General features: G+C 39.1%; 2 protein-coding genes across 3 annotated transcripts; one reads left to right on the top strand and one right to left on the bottom strand.

Annotated features, from left to right (window-relative positions):
• Positions 1 to 199: 199 nt before the first annotated feature.
• LOC146491995 (carboxypeptidase O-like) lies at positions 200 to 18,317 on the bottom strand. 2 transcript variants are annotated; one of them, XM_085152434.1, is made up of 10 exons: positions 18,044 to 18,317; positions 17,618 to 17,741; positions 6,341 to 6,383; positions 4,681 to 4,782; positions 4,497 to 4,601; positions 3,887 to 4,003; positions 3,439 to 3,532; positions 2,320 to 2,522; positions 1,597 to 1,681; positions 200 to 1,503 (listed from the first exon to the last, which is right to left on the bottom strand). In XM_085152434.1, the coding sequence occupies exons 2-10, from the start codon at positions 17,683 to 17,685 to the stop codon at positions 1,238 to 1,240; spliced, it is 1,083 nt and encodes a 360-aa protein (XP_085008560.1). In that variant the 5' UTR covers positions 17,686 to 17,741; positions 18,044 to 18,317; the 3' UTR covers positions 200 to 1,237. The 2 variants fall into 2 exon arrangements, with proteins under 2 accessions (XP_085008560.1, XP_085008559.1); XM_085152433.1 differs by lacking the exons at positions 17,618 to 17,741; positions 18,044 to 18,317 and having other exon boundaries at positions 6,341 to 8,034.
• LOC146491996 (uncharacterized) lies at positions 12,218 to 13,723 on the top strand. The gene is made up of 6 exons (XM_085152440.1): positions 12,218 to 12,233; positions 12,383 to 12,471; positions 12,574 to 12,685; positions 12,776 to 12,884; positions 12,971 to 13,041; positions 13,560 to 13,723. Exons 2-6 carry the CDS (start codon positions 12,458 to 12,460, stop codon positions 13,650 to 13,652), a joined length of 399 nt encoding a protein of 132 aa, XP_085008566.1. The 5' UTR covers positions 12,218 to 12,233; positions 12,383 to 12,457; the 3' UTR covers positions 13,653 to 13,723.
• Positions 18,318 to 21,579: the final 3,262 nt, after the last annotated feature.

The raw sequence follows: 21,579 nt of genomic DNA on the forward strand, positions 1-21,579 counted from the left end.
AAGGTTTTGTTTGCACATTAGGAGGTTGGGCATTAAGTGGGGACCAGAGGGATGCTCACCCTGGAAACTTGTTAAAACTGTTGTTGTCTCAAATGTCCCTCCTTTGTCTGAAAATATCATGTAAATATCAATGTTGTTAAATAAGTTTTATGTAGTTTTATTTTGTTTTACATTCTTTTTATATAAGGCATTCAAAAGACTTAGGCTACGTTCACACTGCAGGCGAAAGCGCATCAAATCCGATTTTTTTGACCCTATGCGACCCATATCCCATCATGCTATGACAGTGTGAACGGCACAAATCCGATATTTTCAAATCCGATCTGGGTCACTTTCGTATGTGGTACTGAATCCGATACATATCCGATGTTTCAGAGAGCTGCTGTTTGATGGTCATGTCGCATTAAATCCGTCTTTTACGTCACTGACACAAGACAGACGCCAATTATCAGCATCGGAGAAGCGGCCGAGAAGACATCGCGAACGCTTCCTGGCCATCCGGTGAAACTGTTGGGAAGACAACGTTGGAGAAACGTTAACATTTTATTTGTACTGTATAATCTGCAGATTCTGACAGAAATCTGTAACTATCCTTTGAAGCACCGCTCCTCTCTAAAACAGCAATAAGGATCATTATTAGGTTATCTACATTACTATGTAAATAACAAAATAACTTAAACCAAAATTGGGAAATGTGAAGTCCGAAGTCTTTATATTAAGGGCCATCAGTCAAACAATATTGTTTGGTCTGGGTCTAAACAGAGCGCGTTGTGTGCGACATCTTCTTTTGTGCATGCGGGCCGCTTTGAGCGTTCACACTAGAGAGTGTTTGCTGTCGCATTTTATTTGTAGTGTGAACGAGCAGACAAAAAAATCGGATTTGATCAAAAAATCGGAATTGAGCATTAAGACCTGCAGTGTGAACGTAGCCTTAGATGGACACAAAAAAAGTCCTGATAGTCTTGGGAATATTTCAACACACCAAGTATTGGCAACTAATTAAAACTACTATAACTTCTAATCATTTTCTTTAAACTATGTGGAAAAAGTACAGTGGCTGAGGAGATGCTCTGCAAGTACACTTCATGGATTATAAGAATTTTTGAGCACAAAGAGTTGTACATCAAATGCACTTTTTTAGAAATCAATGAAACTTTAAAACTCTATTTCTGAAAAATTACTTGAAGAACTAAATATGAGTGCCACAAATTGCAGAATGACTGAAATCAAACAGCTCTCATCTCAGGGTGGCTCCAGTGACGCCTGCTGTTAACAGTATGCCTGAAAGGGTCACAGCAGTGTTGGCTACAGCACCGTTAAACGTCTTGTCGTGGGCGTAGGTGATGACGTACAAAACTCCTCTGTAGGCCTCCTCGCATGTAGGCTGGATCTGATCCTCAGGAAGCTCAAACCTGTATGTCCCATTGTCTCTCAGCTCAAAGGTGTAGGATAAAGTGATCCCCTGCATCCGAGCCCAGTCAGTGGTTGAACCACTCATGGGGTCTGGAGAAAGAAAAGCAGCAGTTATATGTTTTTTAAAAACACAGAGATTCTGGCAATAAATTTAACTGTCTAGCAATTGATATATAAACCCACATAATATATCGGGCGGGGTTCCTACAGTGTAGTTTGTTCGGTGAACCATCCACATTACTTCTGTTGCTCCCTGACCAACCATCATCTGAGGAATCACAAAGAACTTGTCATACAGTCAATGAAATATGGATCCAGACTCTTGTTCTGTATGAAAAATGTAATGGTGATATGGAGATTTCAGTAGGCAATAAATACAGATTTAAATGTTATCAGTTCCTTGAGTATCCCGTTGTCTTAGTAGTTTTCCATCTGTCTCTGTTGGTGCATAGTTATCCCTCCTGTGCTGTTTCCTCGTTAGTTTTTTTTCTGCTTCTGTGTTTTACTGGTGCTCCGGCATTCCAAAATGCCAGTCCAGAAATTCCAAAAAGCTGCTCTGCACATACTTATTAAAGGCACTGGTTATGTTTTCATCCTGCCTGCTGTGTTTTGGTACGCATGCACACTCAAACATGATTGCACTAGGCCTTATGTATATTTTAAACTCTATAGTTTGTGTGGAATCTTGTTATCGTCATTATTGAACGTCCATTTACCTGTTTGCCATTCCACTTTTATCTATTACTCTTTTACTAGATGAATTAACAATAATTACTCATTCTGCTGGCTGTTTGCCTTTTTAATATAAATGCATGCACGATTAGTCATCGTCAGGCTATAAAGATGCATATGTGTGTATGTTAATTTAAAAAAAAAAAGCATCATTGCATTTGTTGCCATAAATACCAGTTCATCATAGTTGGGAGCGGTGTATTTGGGGTGTCCGTAGGGAATCAGGAGCTTCTGGCCATAGGAGTGGATGCTGAGGAAACACAGGAAGCTGTCCTTTCGGCTTCTTACAAAGTCAGTTACAGCCCTGATCTCGAGCTCAGACATAGCTTTGCTTCCAGGGTAGAATTTTGAGCAGCAGTTAAATGAAACCCCAACAGCTGTGAATAGAGGCCAGGGAGGATGATATGACAGACATATAACAATAATACCTCTGTTGTCAAATTCTTTTAACAAAGGTTAACCTTTTTACATAGTGTGACCCGTTAGGTTGTAAAATTTGGCCAAAAGCTGCAGTTCCTCTAATAGCCACTAAAGGCTGCTTCATGTGTGACTCCTGTATTAAAATGTCCAGAACATTAAAAACCATATTGGCTTTTTCCATCTCCTTTTTTTTTTAAGAGACAAGTAGTTAAACAGTGTCTTACCTACCTCAGATGAACAGCAATACACAACATATTACGTTTTATTTATTTTATGAGAAATAAGCCAAAATGCAGAAGCAGTGTGTAAAAATAAGAAGCATGTCTTACTGCTTCTGTGGAATTAGAAGGGTAACTAGCACCAAGGTCCTGCTATTCAAATGCACACTGATCATCAGCAGGTGCAAACACCTCTAAAGAAGCAGAGGTTTTGGAAGTTTGCTGGAGCATTCATGTGTGTGTTAACAAAATGCTAAGATATAAGCTTAGAGAAGTAATTGTTCCTATCTATTGAGAAAAGTTATAATGCCATTTCCACATAATTTGAAATCCATCATTACACAATGAGAAAGGTTATTCAAGTGGAAAACATTCATAAGTGTTGCCATCTTCCCAGAAGTAGTCATCTTAACTAATTCACTACATGGTCAGGGAGGTGATGGTTTGAGTTGAGTCAGCCATACACGCCTGTATACCAAAGTATTCTACAGTGAAAATGAGACCTCTATCTGAAAGCTAAAGGTTGAATGAGATTGGGTCATGCAACAGGACAGTGATTCCAAGCACATCGGCAAATTAGTAAAAATAGCTGAAAAAGAAAAGAATCAAGATGTTTCAATGGTCCAGTCAAAGTAAGAACAGCTACATCACTCACTTCCCCAGTTGGCATCAAAGTTGCGGTTGAGATCGGTGCCATAGCAGCTGCAGTCCTCAGGACCTGGTGACCTGTTCTTCCTCCACAGTCGAGTCTGAGTGGAGCAAAATGTTCAGTCAGTCATAAATAAAATGGCAGCACAACATTTTTGTAGATATTAAATGCTTCCTGTGATTGATGCTGTTCATTATTATTACGTGTGTCTTACTGTAAAACATTAGATTATTTTGTACTTGAAGGTTTTTTGAGCACAAGAAATACATTTCTTCAAAGATTGAATTATGGCTCATTTAATCAGTTACATCTTCAGTTACTCAGATAATCATCCTATTATATCCTGTTCATCTGTGGTTTGAGATCCTGAGTGCACAACCCTAGAAATGTAATTGGATAAATATCTATCTATTTAATATTTAATTTAATATATCTATTAAATACGAGGACTGACTGTCTCATTTTCCCACGTGTAGATGTAGCCGTCTATATTGAGCACTGGAGTGACGTAGAAGTCCACGTTCTTCATCATCTCTTCCATTTTGGCATCTGTTTTGTATGTCTGCAGAATCTGTTTGGAACAGACGAACACACATCAGGGGCAGGCTGACACACTGGAGGACATTTAGTTATTAAATTATATTCATTTTGTCAGACAGGATGTTTTCTCCTCACAACAGAAAAAAAAATCAGGACAACAAATGGAATAACGGGATTTGCTTTAAATCTCCTTTTTCCTCTTTCTTTTCCATCTCTCTTTTTGCGTGTGTGTGTTTTATTTTGTTTCACTCTTTAACGTCCACCACATCCACATTGGCGACCAAACTATAAGTTCGTATGTTCATATGTTAATTTTTTTCAAATATTTCAAAGAACATTTAAAAGTAGAAAGAAACTTGGCCTGTTTGGAAAACCTGTAATACCAAAATGTATAAGACATTATTTAAAATGAAATGTTCTTGTTTCTAGAATAAATGTGGCTAACAAAATCCCCTAGCATTAACTTTACCCCTAGAAGGATCCCACGAGTCCTGGTGGAGGTATATTGACAGCAGCTCTCTTACCTCTCTAACAAAGTACTGGCAGAAGGCTGGAGCGATCCATTCTCTGGCATGTATTCCACAGTCCATCCAGATAGCTTTCTTTTCCTTTCCAGTATTCAGGCCAATCTGAGAACAAATATCAAACATCCGTGTGCATCAGTATCCGTTTGGCATATGCCAGCTTGTGATCTGAAACTTTGTTTACCTTGAGCAAGCTAATATCCCTGCTTTCATAGGTCTTTCCATATTTAACCACGGTTACAACATCAGGGTGATCCTTTACCATCTGTTCCATCCAGCCAGTGATCTGCAAAGTGTAGTACCAAAATTGACAGCATATAAAAACTCTACTAAATTTTCACTGGTTATTTATCCATGAATTTGCCCATCCATCATACATGCATTTTGATTCAAGAGTTTATTTGAAACTTTTGGAGTGATCTTGACTAATAGTTCTGCAGACTTTCCAAAGGTCTTTCAAAGTTTCATTTGGACAATGGTTTCTTCGGTTTTTTTTACTCATTTTCAGTCTAAGCCACTATAAATTATTCAAGTATAACAAGACGCCTAACTCAAAGGGTAAACCAGTGTTGCATCTCTAGAATAAACAAATTAGCAAAGAACCAGTTTTAAACTAAACTTATGGAATGCTGAAGCCAAATAGTCATCAATCTATACAGAGGAGGTCAAGAGAGAGATGCAACAGTCCTGGACTATCTGAAAAATGTGAAGGAGCCTCCGTTGTGGTTTGGAGTTGTATTTCAGCCAGTGTTATTGGTGATCTAGTCAGATTTGAATGAACATCTAAATGCAGAAAAGGAGCATCAAAAAACGTATTTTTCAGCCCCCAAATAATCCCGAACACAGTGCCAATGCAGTCAAGCATACCTGGATAGACAAATACACAATAGAACACTATCAGTCATGGACTAGTGTCCGCAGACCCTGAAATTGAAACTTATATAAGCAGTGTGGAATCATCTTGATGGAATAAAAGACAACCAACATCCGAAGAAGAGCTTTAAATGTCTTTGGTGAAGCCTGGAGAACACACGGAAGCCTGTTTGTGTTTGTATATGCCATTTAGGAAGTTATTATAATCTTGAATATATTGAATAAAAGTCTGAATATATTGAATGAAAACTGATGTTCCAGCAGTTCTGGCGCCATCTTGTGTTTTAGATGTGTAATATTATAGCATGCGATGTTGCTGCAAGAAGTAGCTCTGTGAATAAGTTGGCAGGGAATCAGTATTCCTATGTAAAGAAGACATAAATCTATAGAAATGCTTGTAATGTACAAACTAATACGAGTAACAGGGTACAGTATGGTACTGCAGACGACAAAATTTAGGTGCTGTTTAATCATGGAAGACCGAATGTACTGAACCTTTTGTTTACCTTACTGAGGGAAGTGCTAAACATGCAAAAATAAGAACTATGTAAAGCTGGACCCTCCCTAGCCTGCTCAACGGCCAGTTAGTTATAGGTACTGGGAATAAATCTGTACATCTGGTCTTCTGACAGAATATACTGATTTATTGACTAAATTTCATCACCAGTAGTACAACAATGAACCCTGTCATTACTATTCTTCTTCTTCTTATTATTATTATTTGAATACTCCTTCCCTGTTTACTTATTCATGAAGGGGGGGGGGGGGGGTGCGACATGCTATATAACACGCTATAATACACATCTAAAACACAGCATGACACCAGAGCCTCTGTAGTTAGCTTTTATTCAATATATTCGGTTTCATTCAATATATTCAGACTTTTATTGCAATATATACGTATATAGAAATAAAATGATATTATATATATTCATAAGTGTGTGTTTGTGTGTGTGTAACAGCCACCTCACCTCTGTCAATGGGTGGTATTTATAGTGGTCGTACTGCACTCTGCTGCACATAAAAAACAAGAGAAACATGAGAAGCAGTGGAAGTGGATCATACCTAGGGATAGGTACCGGTGGGCTCTGACATAAACGGTAGTAACCAGACCGAAAAGCAGCGCACATTTCTGTGCTTTTTTTTTTTCCTGAGATGTCATACGCTTTGGATTCTAGCCAATCATTTTACCTTTGCAAGGATAGTAGGCGGGCCCAGGTACGTATGTTCTTTTAGAGCAGATCTACAGATTAAAAATGCCCAAGGCGAAGTGGTCAAAAGTCTGGCTGTACTTCACAGCAAAAGATGCAAACTCAGCAGCCTGCAACAAGTGCTTTAAGGTGATGCTGTAATACTGTCAAAGGAAGTAACACCTCAAATCTGACGACAAACCTGGCGATGGCGACGCATAGCATTTTTTAAATGCCGAGAAATGCACCGTATTTGATAGCTTGCTGCGAGACCTCACATCGGGCACATCTATTGCGGGTGTGGTGCCTCGAACCCGGAGTTAGCAACATCCTGGCCCCTAGCCCTGCCAGTGTAGCAGGGTGACGGATGATGATGGCAGCAGTAGCCGTTCTTCTCTGGGCGAGTAGCTTAATGTTGTTCGTGTTGAATTTACGTTGAGTAGGCTAACCACGTTATTACATTAATGTATGTAAGGTGAACTAGCAAACACCGCCATAGTTACATGCGGCTGTCTTCTTGTTTGATGGCAGATACTCCCTTCACCCTGGCCAAAAAGGCTAAAATGACCAAAGAAAAAGTGGAAAACACCTAAACATGAGAGGTTTTTGGACAACGTTTGTGTTTTTTCCATTGTTTAAGCACTGCTTCCAGCCAAGAGTGATACCATATATGCCCCATAGCTGCAGAAAAGGCTAACATTGTTATCTTTTTACAAAAAAATAGCTAAACATGAGAGGTTTTTTGACAAAGTTTGTGTTCTTTATTCTTTAAGCACCGGTTCGAGCACCGTTTAAGCACCAGCACCATTTCAAAAGTACCGGTTTGGTACTGGTATTGGATAAAACCTAAACGATACCCAGTGTTGGGTAAGTTACTTTAAATTAGTAACTTAGTTACATTACTAGTTACTTCTATCAAAAGTAACTCAGTTACTTCAAGTTACTCGTTACTTTCAAAGTAACTTGCTTCCGTAATTGGATACCCAGCGAGACTGCCAGTCTTCTTGCCACTTGCCAGAAGTGCACTGTGCCAACTACCAATAGAAAGGAAAAAAATAATGTGCATATTTCCACGAGAGAAATCCCACGCCTGGACCGTCATTGACTGCTGCCATGATTCTAGCCTACGTCACAGCGTCATGTGTACTTTTTACATCCAACACAAAAACTGCAGTCGTGGTCCTTTGATTGTACTCAGAACTCGGAAATTCTGTCTTCTGAATAGGAAGATGTAGGTAACACCAGACTCCAGATGAGCTGCATACAGGGCTGGACTGGGACAAAAAATCGTCCCGGGCATTTTGACTAGAGACCGGCCCACCATTATAGGAAAAATCATAAAGGCTTTGAATGAAAACAAATGCTGTTGTGACAGTGATGTACACTGTTTTGATGGTATATATGTATCAATCTATCAATCGTTTGTTGTAAGATTCAGATAATTATTTTTTTAAAAGCTAGACATTTTAAATGAGAATAAGAAACAGCTGTGGCTCCAGCAAACATCAGCTGATCCTAGAAATTAATATTAAATAAATTTTAACAACAGCTGATCAAGCTTAAACGTGCTGCTGTTGTTTAGCGCGACATCCGGCGGTTTCTTCTTTCTGGCGCAAAGTGAGCGATAAACAAACAAGAGGGAAAAGCCGATCAGCTGATAATTGATCAGTTTCATGATTGAAGTAGAAACGGGAGAGGGAGGGGGAGAGAATGAGAGAAGAAGAGGCAGCTGTGCAGCAAAGACACAGAATAACTCCAGCTTTGTGTCTTTTTCATTGTAGCTGAAGTACGGGACAAACTGTGTTCCTTTTCACCTCAATACGAACCGCATAATATTTTCTCTGAATGCGGGACGATTCAGTTTTTTACGGGATGGTAGGCAACTCTTCTAACTAACCTTATGAATAAAATAAAGTTCAACATCAGTAACATCATAGCACCCACCCAGCTGTATAGAAACTCCGTCAGTACAAACGAAAATAAACTCCACCTAAACTTGGTTTATATCTGACTCAGATACACTGCAGGTCATAACTTCTTACCTGAAGTTCAGTTCACCTGACACTCGGACCAGTGTTCTGGAAATTTCTCCTACCCCGTAAACCGTCCTACCCGTTGTTCCTGAGCATGTGCGCGCATGCGCACAACACAAAAAGGGGAGCTAAACGCATCCGGCTGTGATTTCACGCTACCCCGTTGTCATATTTGCAGGAGAATAGGTAAGTAGTAAGCATTAGTACTTTTTATTGACGTTGATACTTGATTTTTTAAGCCTTTGTGATTGTTTGTCAATATTAAAGTGAAGTCGCTATCTGCTTTCTGCACAACTGTCGAATTTGCAGCTTCGGTGAAGTCTGCTGTCAAGTTACTGGACACGTGGTATTTGCACAACACTTTTGAGTCCGCAGCTTCGGTGTTTTAAGGCTGTTTCGGTAATGTCGTTATTTAATAAGTTAAATTATTTGCATTGTTAACTGCACATATTGAAGCTCATAAGAAAATGTTTGCTTACATTCGTAGATATGGAGAAGTGGGAAGAGATTTACGCGTTCATTTCTGCGGGCTCCTACCCTTCAGGATATGACAAGGCTCAGAGGCAAAACCTCAGAAGATATGCCTCAAAATTCAAACAAAAGGGTCAGTAATTTATTGTTAATACTAACAACTCATATATGTGGTTAAATTAATTTCTAAATATATATTGTTTTACTGCAGATGGAGAACTCTTTGTTGGAACCAGAAGAGTAGTAAAAACCATGGATGATGCCAGGAAGATATTTCATGAGTTTCATTCATCTCCAATTGGAGGACACACTGGCACACACAAAATGCTAAATGCAGTGTGTTCCAGATTTTACTGGTTTGGTATGACAGTTGACATTAAAACATGGGTATGTATTAACTGTACTGTTGTTAAATAGCATTTAAAATAAGCAAAATTTTTTGATATCAGTTAAAAGAGAAACTGTACACTTGCAAAATATAAATAAATATGGTTAATTAGTAATATTACAGTAATAACCTGTAGGCCTGGCAGAGATTTGAAGACGCACACAAAGTATTGTTGCTAAATTGTTTGTTCGTTGGAGAAATGTCATTAAGTGTTTTGGTTTTTTGGTGTGTGTTTTTTTACAAATGAGAATGTTGAACATTTACGTGAACTCCATAAATATTTTTACCTTAAAGATTCTGAAATGTGACCAATGTCAAAAAGTTGGGAAACCACTGACTGCTGTGCAACCGTTGCAGTGTATTCAGGTAAATATTATGCCCCGTTTACCCATCAAACTATGCTTGTAGCTCATATTCATAAAAGCAGGAGGGTTTGCCAACTAATTTTAACCATCAATGTTAATGTGTACATTATACAAATTGTTATTCAAATTATTAATTTGTCCTTGATAGGTGTCTGAAGTGTGGGAACTTATTGGTATAGATCTTACTGGACCTCTTCCTAAAACTTCAAGCGGCTTCCAGTATATACTTACTGCAACTGACTACTTTTCAAAATGGGTCGAAGCTTTCCCATTAAAAACAAAATCTGCATCTGAGGTAGCCCAGCACTTGTGCTCCATTATATATAGACATGGCTGCCCCAAAAGGATTTTGTCAGACCAAGGCAGAGAGTTTGTGAATGAAGTAAGTGTTAAATAATTTTCAGTTACATTTTTTAACCTTACTTCACTGGGGTCAAAGATTTTTTCTTGTGTGCTTGTATAAGAAGTATAAGAACCTTGTCCTTATCTGTTGAAGCTCAACTCTGATCTTTGCAAGTTATTGCAAATTGAAAGAAGTGTCACAGCAGCAAACCATCCACAGACCAATGGTCTAGATGAAAAGACCAATGACAACATAAAAAGGTATGCCTAATTTTTATCTATCAGTTTTTAATAACATTACTTATGTTATTCAAACTTAATTGTTACTTAATAATTTATTAATTTCTTTACTTCTAATTAAACTTTCATTACTGTCTTTACATATTTCTATGCCTGCATTTAGAGCCCTCCGAAAAATGGTGAATGACCAGCAGAATAACTGGGATCTGTATCTAGATCCCACCCTGTTTTCACTGCGGTCAAAAGTACACACCACAACAAAATACACACCTTTTTTTCTGATGTATGGAAGAGAGGCAGTATTTCCATCAGAAGTGCCTGCTCAAGTGCCGGTGAGTGTTTGTCAAATTCTATGTTAGAACTAAGAATTGAAACCATTTAAGAAAAAAAAAACAGTAATTTCTTTATGAATATGATATCATCTTGTTTTAATTGCTAATATCTACAAAATTTTAGATTTCCAACATCATTCTGCCAGACGACAAAAGGTACAGTGACTATGTACAGTCTGAAAGTGAAGCACAACATGCAGTTAATGAAACTGCACAAGAAAACATTGCGAAGTCACAAGACAAGCAAAAGGTTGCATACGCCAAGCGGGCCCTGAAAAAGTACAAAAATGTTGTGTACAATGTAGGGGATCAAATTCTGCTTCTAAATATGAGGAAACGTGGGCGAAAAGGAGGAAGACTTGAACCGGATTTTTCAGGTCCCTACACAATTGATGACTTCAGTGGAAAATGTGTTAGACTGAAAAACACTGAGGGAAATACTTTAAAAAGTCTATACAGTATTGATCACATTAAACCCTATAGAAGAAGCCACCCTGTCCAAGTCTCAACTCCAACTGAACCTGTTGAGAGTAGCCCATCTTCTGAGATGTGGCCTTGCAGTCCTCAGCATCATCACGAAGCGCTGCAAAATAACAGATCCTCTGTCATTCAGTTAAAGGTAAAATCAGTCCAAGCACCAGAAGAGCTTGTACCAGTGACCCCCCAGAAACCCAGCACGCAAGAAAAAGGTGGCATAGCTAAAAATCTCATTCTGACTGGTTGGTCAATTGTTGCCAGTTTGGCTAGTCGAATGGATAGAATGTTTTATTTTTTTCTCCCCTCTTGCTACCTGTTGGTCCAATTTTGGCTAATTTCTGATTTACATAAAGCCACTCCCCTCTGGCATGTTTATTTTGTTGGCCCGTTGGCCCTTGTCTGCTTGTGGCCCGTTGGCCCTTGTCTGCTTGTGGCCCATTGGCCATTGACCGTGATTTTCAAATGGCAACTGTTATTACTAAAGAAACTTATCATATTTTATTTTTTAGTGAAGTGGCTTTGGGCTGCAAAAGACACCGGGCGTGTGGAGGCAGTCGTTGGGCCATACAAATTGTATGACTCTTCTTTTCGCACACTGGAGGACAGTGGGTGGCTTTCTGATGAGGTAAGTGAAGTAATCATTTTTGGTCCTAGTGGTGGTCTGTAAAAATAATCTTCTTTTAATCCAAACAGGTCATTGATGCATACCTGCACTGCCTCATTAGGAAACAAAAGGCAAGTAAGAACGTATGCCGGTTATTTCACAAAAGTATTTTATACAATTTTGTAATCTTTTAAAAAATAAAAATCTTGCATTTTTCAGAAACCCGTGTATCAGTTGTCTTGCGTTGTTGCAACCTCTCTGTTTTCTGGGAAGTTTAAATGTGTCAGCAAAGTAATGTAGATGTTATATTGGTTATATAGTGTATGTTATGTAAATAAATCTAAACCTTTATAAACTTAAAAATATTCCACAGATGTTGTTTCCGGGTGAGGACATTTGGTTGTGCCCACTGGATCCTTGTGGTACATGTTCACACCTCATGTGTTTTTTCTCTTTTTGTTTTACTGTTCTTTTTAGCAGCATATTCTTATTTTGAAAATGCTTACAATTGATTATGTTTACTTAAGTGAGTGTAATACACATATTCTACTAAATACAATTTTTATTTTAGGTTGTCAAAATCTCCTCACAATCTGTACTGCTGTTAGACCCTCTTGGAAATGAAGGTTGTTATGAAAGGAAAGTTATGCGTAACTGGAGGTATTCATCATTCATTAATTATCTGTTTTGGGTTGTTTGATTTGTGGGGGGGGGGGGTTTCTTTTTATTTAGAGCTTTAAAAACTTGTTTTATTTTTATTAGGAATTTTCTGAAGATGAAAGGAAAGGAAGAGTCCCGAGTGGATTGGAAAATGGAGACTCTGCCACACAACAAGCAGATGGACTCCAGCAGTTGTGGAGTTTTAGTGTTGAAGGTATTTAATAAGCAATTGTATTTAATTGTATTTATTGTATTTAACTAGAATTAAGTTAATCAATTGCAATTACTGTAACATGTTTTACAGTTTGCTGAACACTACCTTCTGAGTGGAGAGGTTACTAGGGTGCTGTCCACTCCAGAAGCCATTGGGCTGCACCGCACTGAAATTGCTTGCGAACTGCTAGAACATCAAAGTAAGTAGAGTCATGTGCTTTTGTATTGCAATAGCACTTTCAGTTTTGTTTAAAAACTGTTAGGTTGAACGCCAGTGTGTTTCTAGGTAATGCTGATGACTACTGTGTGGTTTGTTCCATGCTGGAAGCCGATCCTGAGTCCAGTATGATTGAAATGGTAAAACAAATAAACCACAAATGCAATATACAGTAGCTTGCAATAGTATTCGGCCCCCTTGAACTTTTCCACATTTTGTCACATTACAGCCACAAACACAAATCAATTTTAATTGGAATTCCACATGAAAGAACAATACAAAGTGGTGAACACGTGAGAAGTGGAACAACAATCATACATGATTCCAAACAATTTTTACAAATGAATAACTGAAAAGTGGGGTGTGCGTAATTATTCAGCCCCCTGAGTCAATACTTTATAGAACCACCTTTATCTGCAATTACAGCTGCCAGTCTTTTAGGGTATGTTTCTACCAGCTAGAGACTGGTAGAGACATTGGTCTTTCACGTGGAATTCCAATAAAATTGATTCATGTTTGTGAATGCAATCTGACAAAATGTGGAAAAGTTCACGGGGGCCGAATACTTTTGCAAGCCACTGTAGTAATTATTTTCTCATCAAATTCATAATGTTGGTTAACACACTTACACCCCCCCCCCCCCCTTCTCCCTCTTCAGGTGCAGTGCGAGTTTTGTTCCAGATGGGCACATTTTGGATGTGCTCATTATGACAGCAGCCTGGTGAACTACCTGTGCGACAAATGTGCATAATTTGTACACTGTTTCTTTTTCAGTTCTTTCTCCCTGTGTTCTGTTGGATCTATAAATGTCAAATATATGTAACTGTAAATATATTCAGTAAATATATACTGTAACTATAATGGAGTGAGTTCATTGTCAAAGTTTATATAGTCAGGTGTTCCAATCACTTCAATGGCGACAGCTGTATAACTTAAGCACCTTGTCATGCTGACTGCTTCTACAAACAAGTGCCAAACCATGCTACCTTTGTTATTATAAACTAGAAGCATAGTCTGACGGGAAGAATTACGTGCCAAAACATGCTACCTTTGTGAATGTGACCTACAAGCACACTTTAATGGGTAAAAAGAAGTGTCAAACCGTACTGGCTTTATGAATATCAGCTACAAACATACTCTGATGGGCAAAGTTAAGTGGCAAACCGTCATACCTACTTAAATTTGTGCTGGAATTATTGTTTGGCAGCAGAAATGTGCATAAATTACGTACAGTAGGACATTTTGCCAAAGTAGGGCAGTTTGTCATATGGCAGCGTGAAATTATCCTACGGGTAGGACGTTTTGCCAAAGTAGGATGGTTTGTCAGAACACCGGCGGCCGCTTCGGGTCTCTCCTCTTGCCTCCCCTTTCCCTCATCCACCTGCTGGCCTCCACCACTTGCTAATGTTACTGAATCTGTGGAAGCTCCGCGATAGCCACCAAACAAAGTAACGAATAACGAGCCTAAATCCCAGTAACGATTAACGCGTTCCTGATTTTGGCATAATAACTAGTTACCGTGCTTGTTACCACAATAATAATGTAGTTACTGTAACGCGTTACTTAATAACGCGTTAGTTCCTACACTGACGATACCCATCCCTAATCATACCCAGTGTTGGGGAGTAACGGAGACCTTGTGCACGAGAAAATGCTAACTTCCTGGTTTGAGACCGGATGTGGGGTTGTACATTTCCGGTAGCTTTACTTTGCGGTCAATCGCTACTGCGAAGATATACTCCAAAATCATGTCCAAAACTCGAAAACTGAAAGATCGCATTAAGTTACAAAGAGCAGAAGGTGGGAACACTCACCACTGTTGTGTCATAAAAAATCTAATGATCAATTTTGACGTTTAAAGAGTTTAGATCGATCAGTTGTTTACATCACTCAACACAAGCAGAACTGCATCACTGCAGCAGAAGACACATCGTCCACATTCAGAAGCACATCTCTGTATAGTGACTGGTCTTATGATTTAAACAGGCAAATGTTCAGCATTCAAACTACAGGTGAAGAATAGTCCAACCAGATGTTTCCCCGTTATGTCGATATCAGCTAGTCAAGTACACACCTACACAGCATGTTAACAAACCGTGAAAAAAAGCCACACAAGAAATGAATGATTGCTGGTAACGGTTTCTATACATTAGTATTTACGAAGGGTATGTTGTGACTTACCTTCACAATTACAGTGGTCCCTCGCTATAACGCAGTTCACCTTTCACCTCGCTGTTTTGCTGATTTTTAGTGCAAGTTTGCATGCTTATTTTTACGTCACATTGTGTCCTGCGTCCTGATCGCTGCAGACGATCTCCTCCGTGACGTCTCTCCTGTACAGTACAGAATCGCTGCATCGATCGCTAGCAGTGTGACTCTGAAGTGCAGTACTGTATGTCCACGATGTCCACGAAACGATTTGCACCGTCAAAAAATAAAATTGGCTACTTGATTTCACCTATCGCTGGTTATTTTTAGAACATAACACCCACGATAAACGAGGGACAGCTGAGAAATATAACATTTGAATCCCTTTTCTCTTTTGCTCTGAGGCGCGGGGGAAAAAATATCGACAAGTCGATGAACATCATTTACAGATATATTGGGTAAATGCCCAAGACATCTATAGAAATGTAAATCGCAGCTTAATTCATTCATTTGCTTAACTTGTTTTGGACCGTAAACAAGGCGCGAATAGGACACCGGAAACAAAGCTCCCCACAGGAGTTTCCGCACCGGAAGTAGCATATGCTAACGTGCACATAGTCTATACATGTACCGCCGTTACATATTTAAAATACAAAATATGAGTAACTGTATTCCGTTACAGTTACCGTGTAAAAAGGTGGTATTCAGAATACAGATACTTTGTTGAAATAAATGGATTACACGGCGGTATTTTCCTGTTTGATATGTTAGGCTATGCCCTCTCTATTTTTAGCAATTCCACACCGGTGGAAACCCAAACAAAACAGGCATTGAGAGGCTCTAATGCCTGGATGTCAATCTCGCGGCCCATGTCACCTCTACTTGCAGCCCGCATAATGACGTGAAGAAATATTTTTTTAAATTATTATTCAAAAAATTATTTAATATGAAGGCAATAGGCAGAGTGTTACAGGCATCGCAGTAAAGAATGTAGCCTGATGTTGCAGTGTAGTCCGTGCTGCAGGGAGAATGGACTGCCATACCCAGACCAGTGTTGCCAACTCCTCAGTAAGGAAAATCGCTATTGGCTGTCCTAAAAGTCGCTAGAAGTCGCTAAATGGCGTCATCACCTAATTTGCATAATTGGTCATGCTAATGTAATTGTAACCTATGCTGTTGGAAAGAGAAATAACATCGTGGAAGAGACATAAAGTGAGCAAAAAACGTCCTAAATACATTTAGAATTTATTTAGAACTACAAATTAAATTTCTTTTAGCAATTATTGTTTTTTAATGTCACAATTCAAACCCTGCTCCTTTATCCGGGCTTCGACTGGCAAAAGTGACCCGAAATAGGCACTCTGGTGGAGTTACTTTATGTGTGTGTGTGTGTGTTTATAACTAGTTTTAAACCTTGTGATCCACAAAACAGCATAACAGTAAAAGAAGAACTGACTGCGTTACAGTCGGTGCGGGAGCAGCGGCTTCGCTCATGCGCGGTTCATTTGCAGTTTGGACGCGTAGGTGTGAACATCTTCTGCAGCTGGGGGAGGACTATCCTCCGCCCGTGAGCGCTTTAGCACGGGTGAGGCGCCCACGGCAGCACCGCTGCTTGTTGAGAGTAAGAGCAACACGCCCTTTCACGTCAAAAAGTCATCATAAATAAGTCTCCAATAACACCAGAAAGTCGCCAGATTTGTCGCTAGTCGCTTTTTAGAAAAAAAGTCGCTAAGGGGTCTGAAAACCCGCTAAATATAGCGACAAAGTCGCGAAGTTGGCAACACTGACCCAGACAACAAAGTAAAGCTAGTTTTCAGCTACGAGCCTGACACGGAACCCGACGTATTAGCCAGAGGTCCCTGTTATATATATAACAGGGACCTCTGTTATATATACGGATTTGTTTTCTATACCAGATCGCTGCTAAAAGTGCAGCCTCACCTAATGTCCACCCTACTGTTACTCATTTATATTAAGATTTAAAAATCTAGTTGGTATCGGTATGGCGATAATAAATCACACAGCAATAGCACATTCGTGTAGTTGTAAAAAGCATGATAATATATTGAGTAATCCAAGGTATTCAGAATATGTTACTCTCACTGAGTAATATTTTGTAACGTATTCCGGTAACGGCATGTATTCTGTTTATGTATATATATGCAGTTTGAGTGTCGTTGGACTTCATGGATTGATAAAGCTCGGCGAGAGAACAGGACTACGTCACCCACATTTGAGACATTACGAAACTAAACATAAATCATAATAATTAATAATTAGTATAATTTTATATATATATATATATATATATATATATATATATATATATATATATATATATATATATATACTAATTATTAATTATTAATTATTATGAATTATGTTTAGTTAGGACCCTCAAGCTCCCAGGCCACTGGTAGAGGACCCGAGCTTGAAGGATTGACCGCCCACAGGGGCGAGTGGGATTTTCTTTTTTTGCTAAGAACCTGAAAGTACAGTAACTGATATTTTAAGTGTAGTTCATCTATTTACAAAAATTATCAAACTTATCTAATGAAGAAAACTCACCTCTCTTTTGTTGCTGTGCCCACTGCTGAGAGCAGCACCACAAAGCTCAGCCTTACAGAGATAAGCATCTTTGTGAAAGTAAAAAGTCCTTGTAACAGTCGGCTATACTGATCGCAGGAAAGCCCTATAAAAAGACACACATTTGCCTTCAACACAGACCACTGTAAGCATACTATCACTTGTTAATAACTAACAGTCCTTTAATGGATGTGTAACCCATTTAAATCATCAACTGCATGAGACCATAGTTGAAAAAACCTGTTAACTCCTGTGTAAACGTTTTGCTGCCATCAGCCGCTGTCACGTTCTTTCTCAGTTTTATACTTTATGCACATATTTTCCAGAAGTAACATGGAAAAAATATTAAACATGGAGTGAAATATGTGCACAAAACATTATGGAATAAAATGGACTTCACCCTCTAACAGAAGCAATAATGAGATGCAGAGAGTCTTCCTGATCCTCCAGAAAAGGACACAGAGTGACCAATTAACTAGTTTGTCCTTTATTCACGAATGAACAATGATTGGTTTATATTTTAACTTGAGTCTGTCTGTTGAAAAAGCTGGAATCAGCAATGACGCTGCAAGCTGATAAAAAAAAAGAGCAAAGGTCTTTTCAGAAATGTCCCAATGAACTTTTAAAAAACACAACTGTAAGTATTACACCACATTACCCTGTTAACAGGGATTTTCTTCCAGTCACAAACAGGACTGGAAAGCGGTCAGTCTGTCAAGAACATGCAGGTTCATATATCTGTGGAAGTCCTACCCATCCACTGTGCCTTTCACCTATGATGCTAACATTTTTATATTTACTGTTTTTGGGTTACTCAGTCAGTTTTCTGCCTACTGAAAACAAAACAGAGACTTCTAGCATAACTTCACCTACGTTCAGAGGTGCATGGAGAAGAAAAGGGTCTACAGAGGTCAATGCATTTTGGCCTGAGTAATGCAACTGTTGTGCAGGCAGCACTTTAAATACCAGATGTTTTTAAGAGAAAAAAAAATTGGAACACCCAATCATATAGGTTCAGTATACCTTTCCACCAATCCACTCTATTGTGTGATTGCACAAAAGCAGAAGAATGTCATGGTTAGTGCTATGCAGGCAGGAGGGAGGGCCCATATGAAGGACTCAGAAACAGCAAGTTGAACTTAAAGGGAACCACAGCTATTAACACATATTTGCGCTAAAATATGTACTGTGCTTTCAATAACATATATGTGGTATTAAAATACACCAAATGTTTTCCTTTTAAGCACATTTTATATAAAACCGATTTACCAGTAGACCGCCATTGTTATTTACTTCTCAATGCACTCCGGGCAGTGACGTCACATCTTTGCACCGCATAGAGTTCACAGTTAGCAGCGCACTGGAAATGGCTTCTGTTCAACCTTTCCAGTTTGAACCAGAGCAAACCGAGAGAGAGAATGAAAATAGTCAATCAGTACTTAGTTTAGATGAAGATGAAAACAATCCGTCACATGAGGACGCGAGAGTGAGGGAAAACTACTGGTGTCTATGTGGCTGCTTGCCAGTGGCAACGGCGACTGAGAGCGTTTGTTGTAAAGAGCTCAGTTTTATGGCAGCAGCTATCCATGGTATCGCATAACTGCATGATAAAAACATTACTAGAATTCTAAGTTTTATTATACAGTGAAATTACGATATCGTTATTTTTGCAGATTCTCCATGCAACACAGTGCACCAAAACTTTGAAGCCGTTCTTATAATGACTAACTACTCCAGAAATTTGGGAGATGTTAGCTCTTTATACAGTAAAGTTACAGTGGGATACAAATAATATCAGGCTGATCATGCCACAAATTTGTTCCCCAGTCCAAAGACTTAACGCTCCTGAAATTTGTGAGGTTTTAGCTCAGTACAGTGTTGTACAGTTACAGAAAGATACAAATAATGATCAGTCAAAATGTCATTGGTTTATTTAAATAATCCCGTCCGATGTTGTGCCAAGGTCCCAATGCAGGGGAAACTGTCGGGGATCCATAATTTGGCACGACACCTGTCGCCATTGGCAAGCAGTAGCGGCATAGACACCAGTAGTTTTCCCTCACTCTCGCGTCCTCGTGTGACAGATTGTTTTCATCTTCATCTAAACTAAGTACTGATTGACTATTTTCATTCTCTCTCTAGGTTTGCTCTGGTTCAAACTGGAAATGTTGAACAGAAGCCATTTCCAGTGTGCTGCTAACTGTGAACTCGATGCGGTGGATTTCCGGCTCTTTTTACAGAACCGGCTCTTTCGGCTCGGCTCACTAAAAAGAGCCAGCTCTTTCGGCTCCGAACCGGCTCTTCAGGTTGTTTTGTTGCTTAATTAATTTATTATTAACAATAATATAAAATTATGTACAAAAGGAATTACTAATGTAAAAAAAAAAGTGGTTTTATTTATATATGTTTATATATAAATATATGTGGTGGCCCCTAGAGACAAAGCATGTACAAACTCCAAAGCACATTCCTAGAGTTAACTGAACTTCCAAAACAGAGCTACCTAAATCCCTTAAATTACACAATTGAAAGCATATGTGTATTGTTTGTGTATTTATACACAAGCACTCATTCAAATAACTTTAAAAAAAAAGTTCATTTACCTGTTACTACCACACACCAAATCCGGTCGTTGGTACTTGCTGATTTGTGTAGCCACTAGGTAACAAAAGCTCAACACTGCGCCTAGCATCCTGGAGCACTTCTGTTGTGTTTTGTACATTTTTTGGAGTTTTTACGTGCTTCTGAGTTTTTACGTGTTTTGCAGTTTTTACGTGTTTTGGAGTTTGTACGTGCTTCAGGGTTTGTACGTGCTTCAGAGTTCATTCGTGTTTTGGCGTTTGTACGTCCTTTGTCTCTTGGGGCCACCGTAAATATACTTTTATTTATTCACTCCACATAAAATGTAATAAATAAATCATATAATACAAAAACCAACTAGTCACAGTTCAACTTTTAACTATTTAAATTTTCAGCTTTTTCCTTTTAAACAAATTTAAAATGAAACAACACAAAACACTGCAAACCACAACACAATTAAATATAAATTAAAATATGAAAACAAAAAGAAGATGCACATTCTCTGTCATATGGGCCTGCATGAATAAACTTTCTGAATCCTTTATCATCCGCAACTGAAAATAGTTGTGGATGATTACTTTACCTTTCTAATGTGAGGTTGTTGTCCCTGGCTCTCTTTCTCTCTCTCTCCCTCCTGCTCTGTTCCTGTGCTACTGCGAGTGTAACTACCGCCCCTCCCCCAGTGGCGTGTCCAACGGGGTGGCCTGTGCTCCCCCCCCCCCCCCCCCCCCCAACCAGACTGGCCACCCCAGGTGCCACCCCGAAGTTAAAACAATAAAATTTAATGAAATATCAAATGTACGATTATGGTTTCACAGTGAAGTTCAGATATCCGAGGGTAAGTGAATGCAGCACCGGCTTCTGCACTATGAGCATCATGTTAGCAAAGGTAGGAGAGCGCCAAGCACGAAAGATGGCACCGCAGAAAACATTTTTTCGGGGAAAGATTAACAAGTTAACATAGCTGGACTAGCCATCGGACATTTGCAAGGTGGGCTGATGGCTTTTTTTTTTTTTTTTTTTGTATGTAACGGCATGAACAATGAGAGGTGGTGGATTAGCCAGATGCTGGCCGATTTGTAACAATAACTCAGGTCTTGGTGGTGGCTATGGCGGAGCTTCCACAGAGGCAACAGGTGGATGACGGAAGGGGAGGCAGGAGGAGCAGAGACCCGAGGCAACCGCCGGTCCGAGGATCAGGTGAACTGAACTTCAGGTAAGAAGTTATGACCTGCAGTCTATCTGGGTCAGATATAAACCAAGTTTAGGTGGAGTTTATTTTCATTGTGCTGACTTTTTACAGTCAGTTACAATAACTCTTACTGCGTGAGCTAGCATAACGTTTCTATACAGCTGTTCCTGAA

This window comes from Neolamprologus multifasciatus, chromosome 23 (assembly GCF_963576455.1).
Source record: "Neolamprologus multifasciatus chromosome 23, fNeoMul1.2, whole genome shotgun sequence".
Classification (NCBI taxonomy): domain Eukaryota; kingdom Metazoa; phylum Chordata; class Actinopteri; order Cichliformes; family Cichlidae; genus Neolamprologus; species Neolamprologus multifasciatus.

Bases quoted from the DNA above. Each gene is read 5' to 3' on its own strand.
- LOC146491995 (XM_085152433.1), bottom strand. From the start codon at position 6,499: ATGTGCGCTGCTTTTCGGTCTGGTTACTACCGTTTATGTCAGAGCCCA. The intron at 4,004-4,496 runs GTAAGAGAGCTG...TGTTCCAAACAG, and splicing joins GCCAGTACTTTGTTAGAGAG to ATTCTGCAGACATACAAAAC. The intron at 1,682-2,319 runs GTATTTATGGCA...GTGATTCCTCAG, and splicing joins CTCCCAACTATGATGAACTG to ATGATGGTTGGTCAGGGAGC.
- LOC146491996 (XM_085152440.1), top strand. The intron at 12,686-12,775 runs GTATTTAATAAG...CATGTTTTACAG, and splicing joins GTGGAGTTTTAGTGTTGAAG to TTTGCTGAACACTACCTTCT. The intron at 12,885-12,970 runs GTAAGTAGAGTC...GTGTGTTTCTAG, and splicing joins CGAACTGCTAGAACATCAAA to GTAATGCTGATGACTACTGT.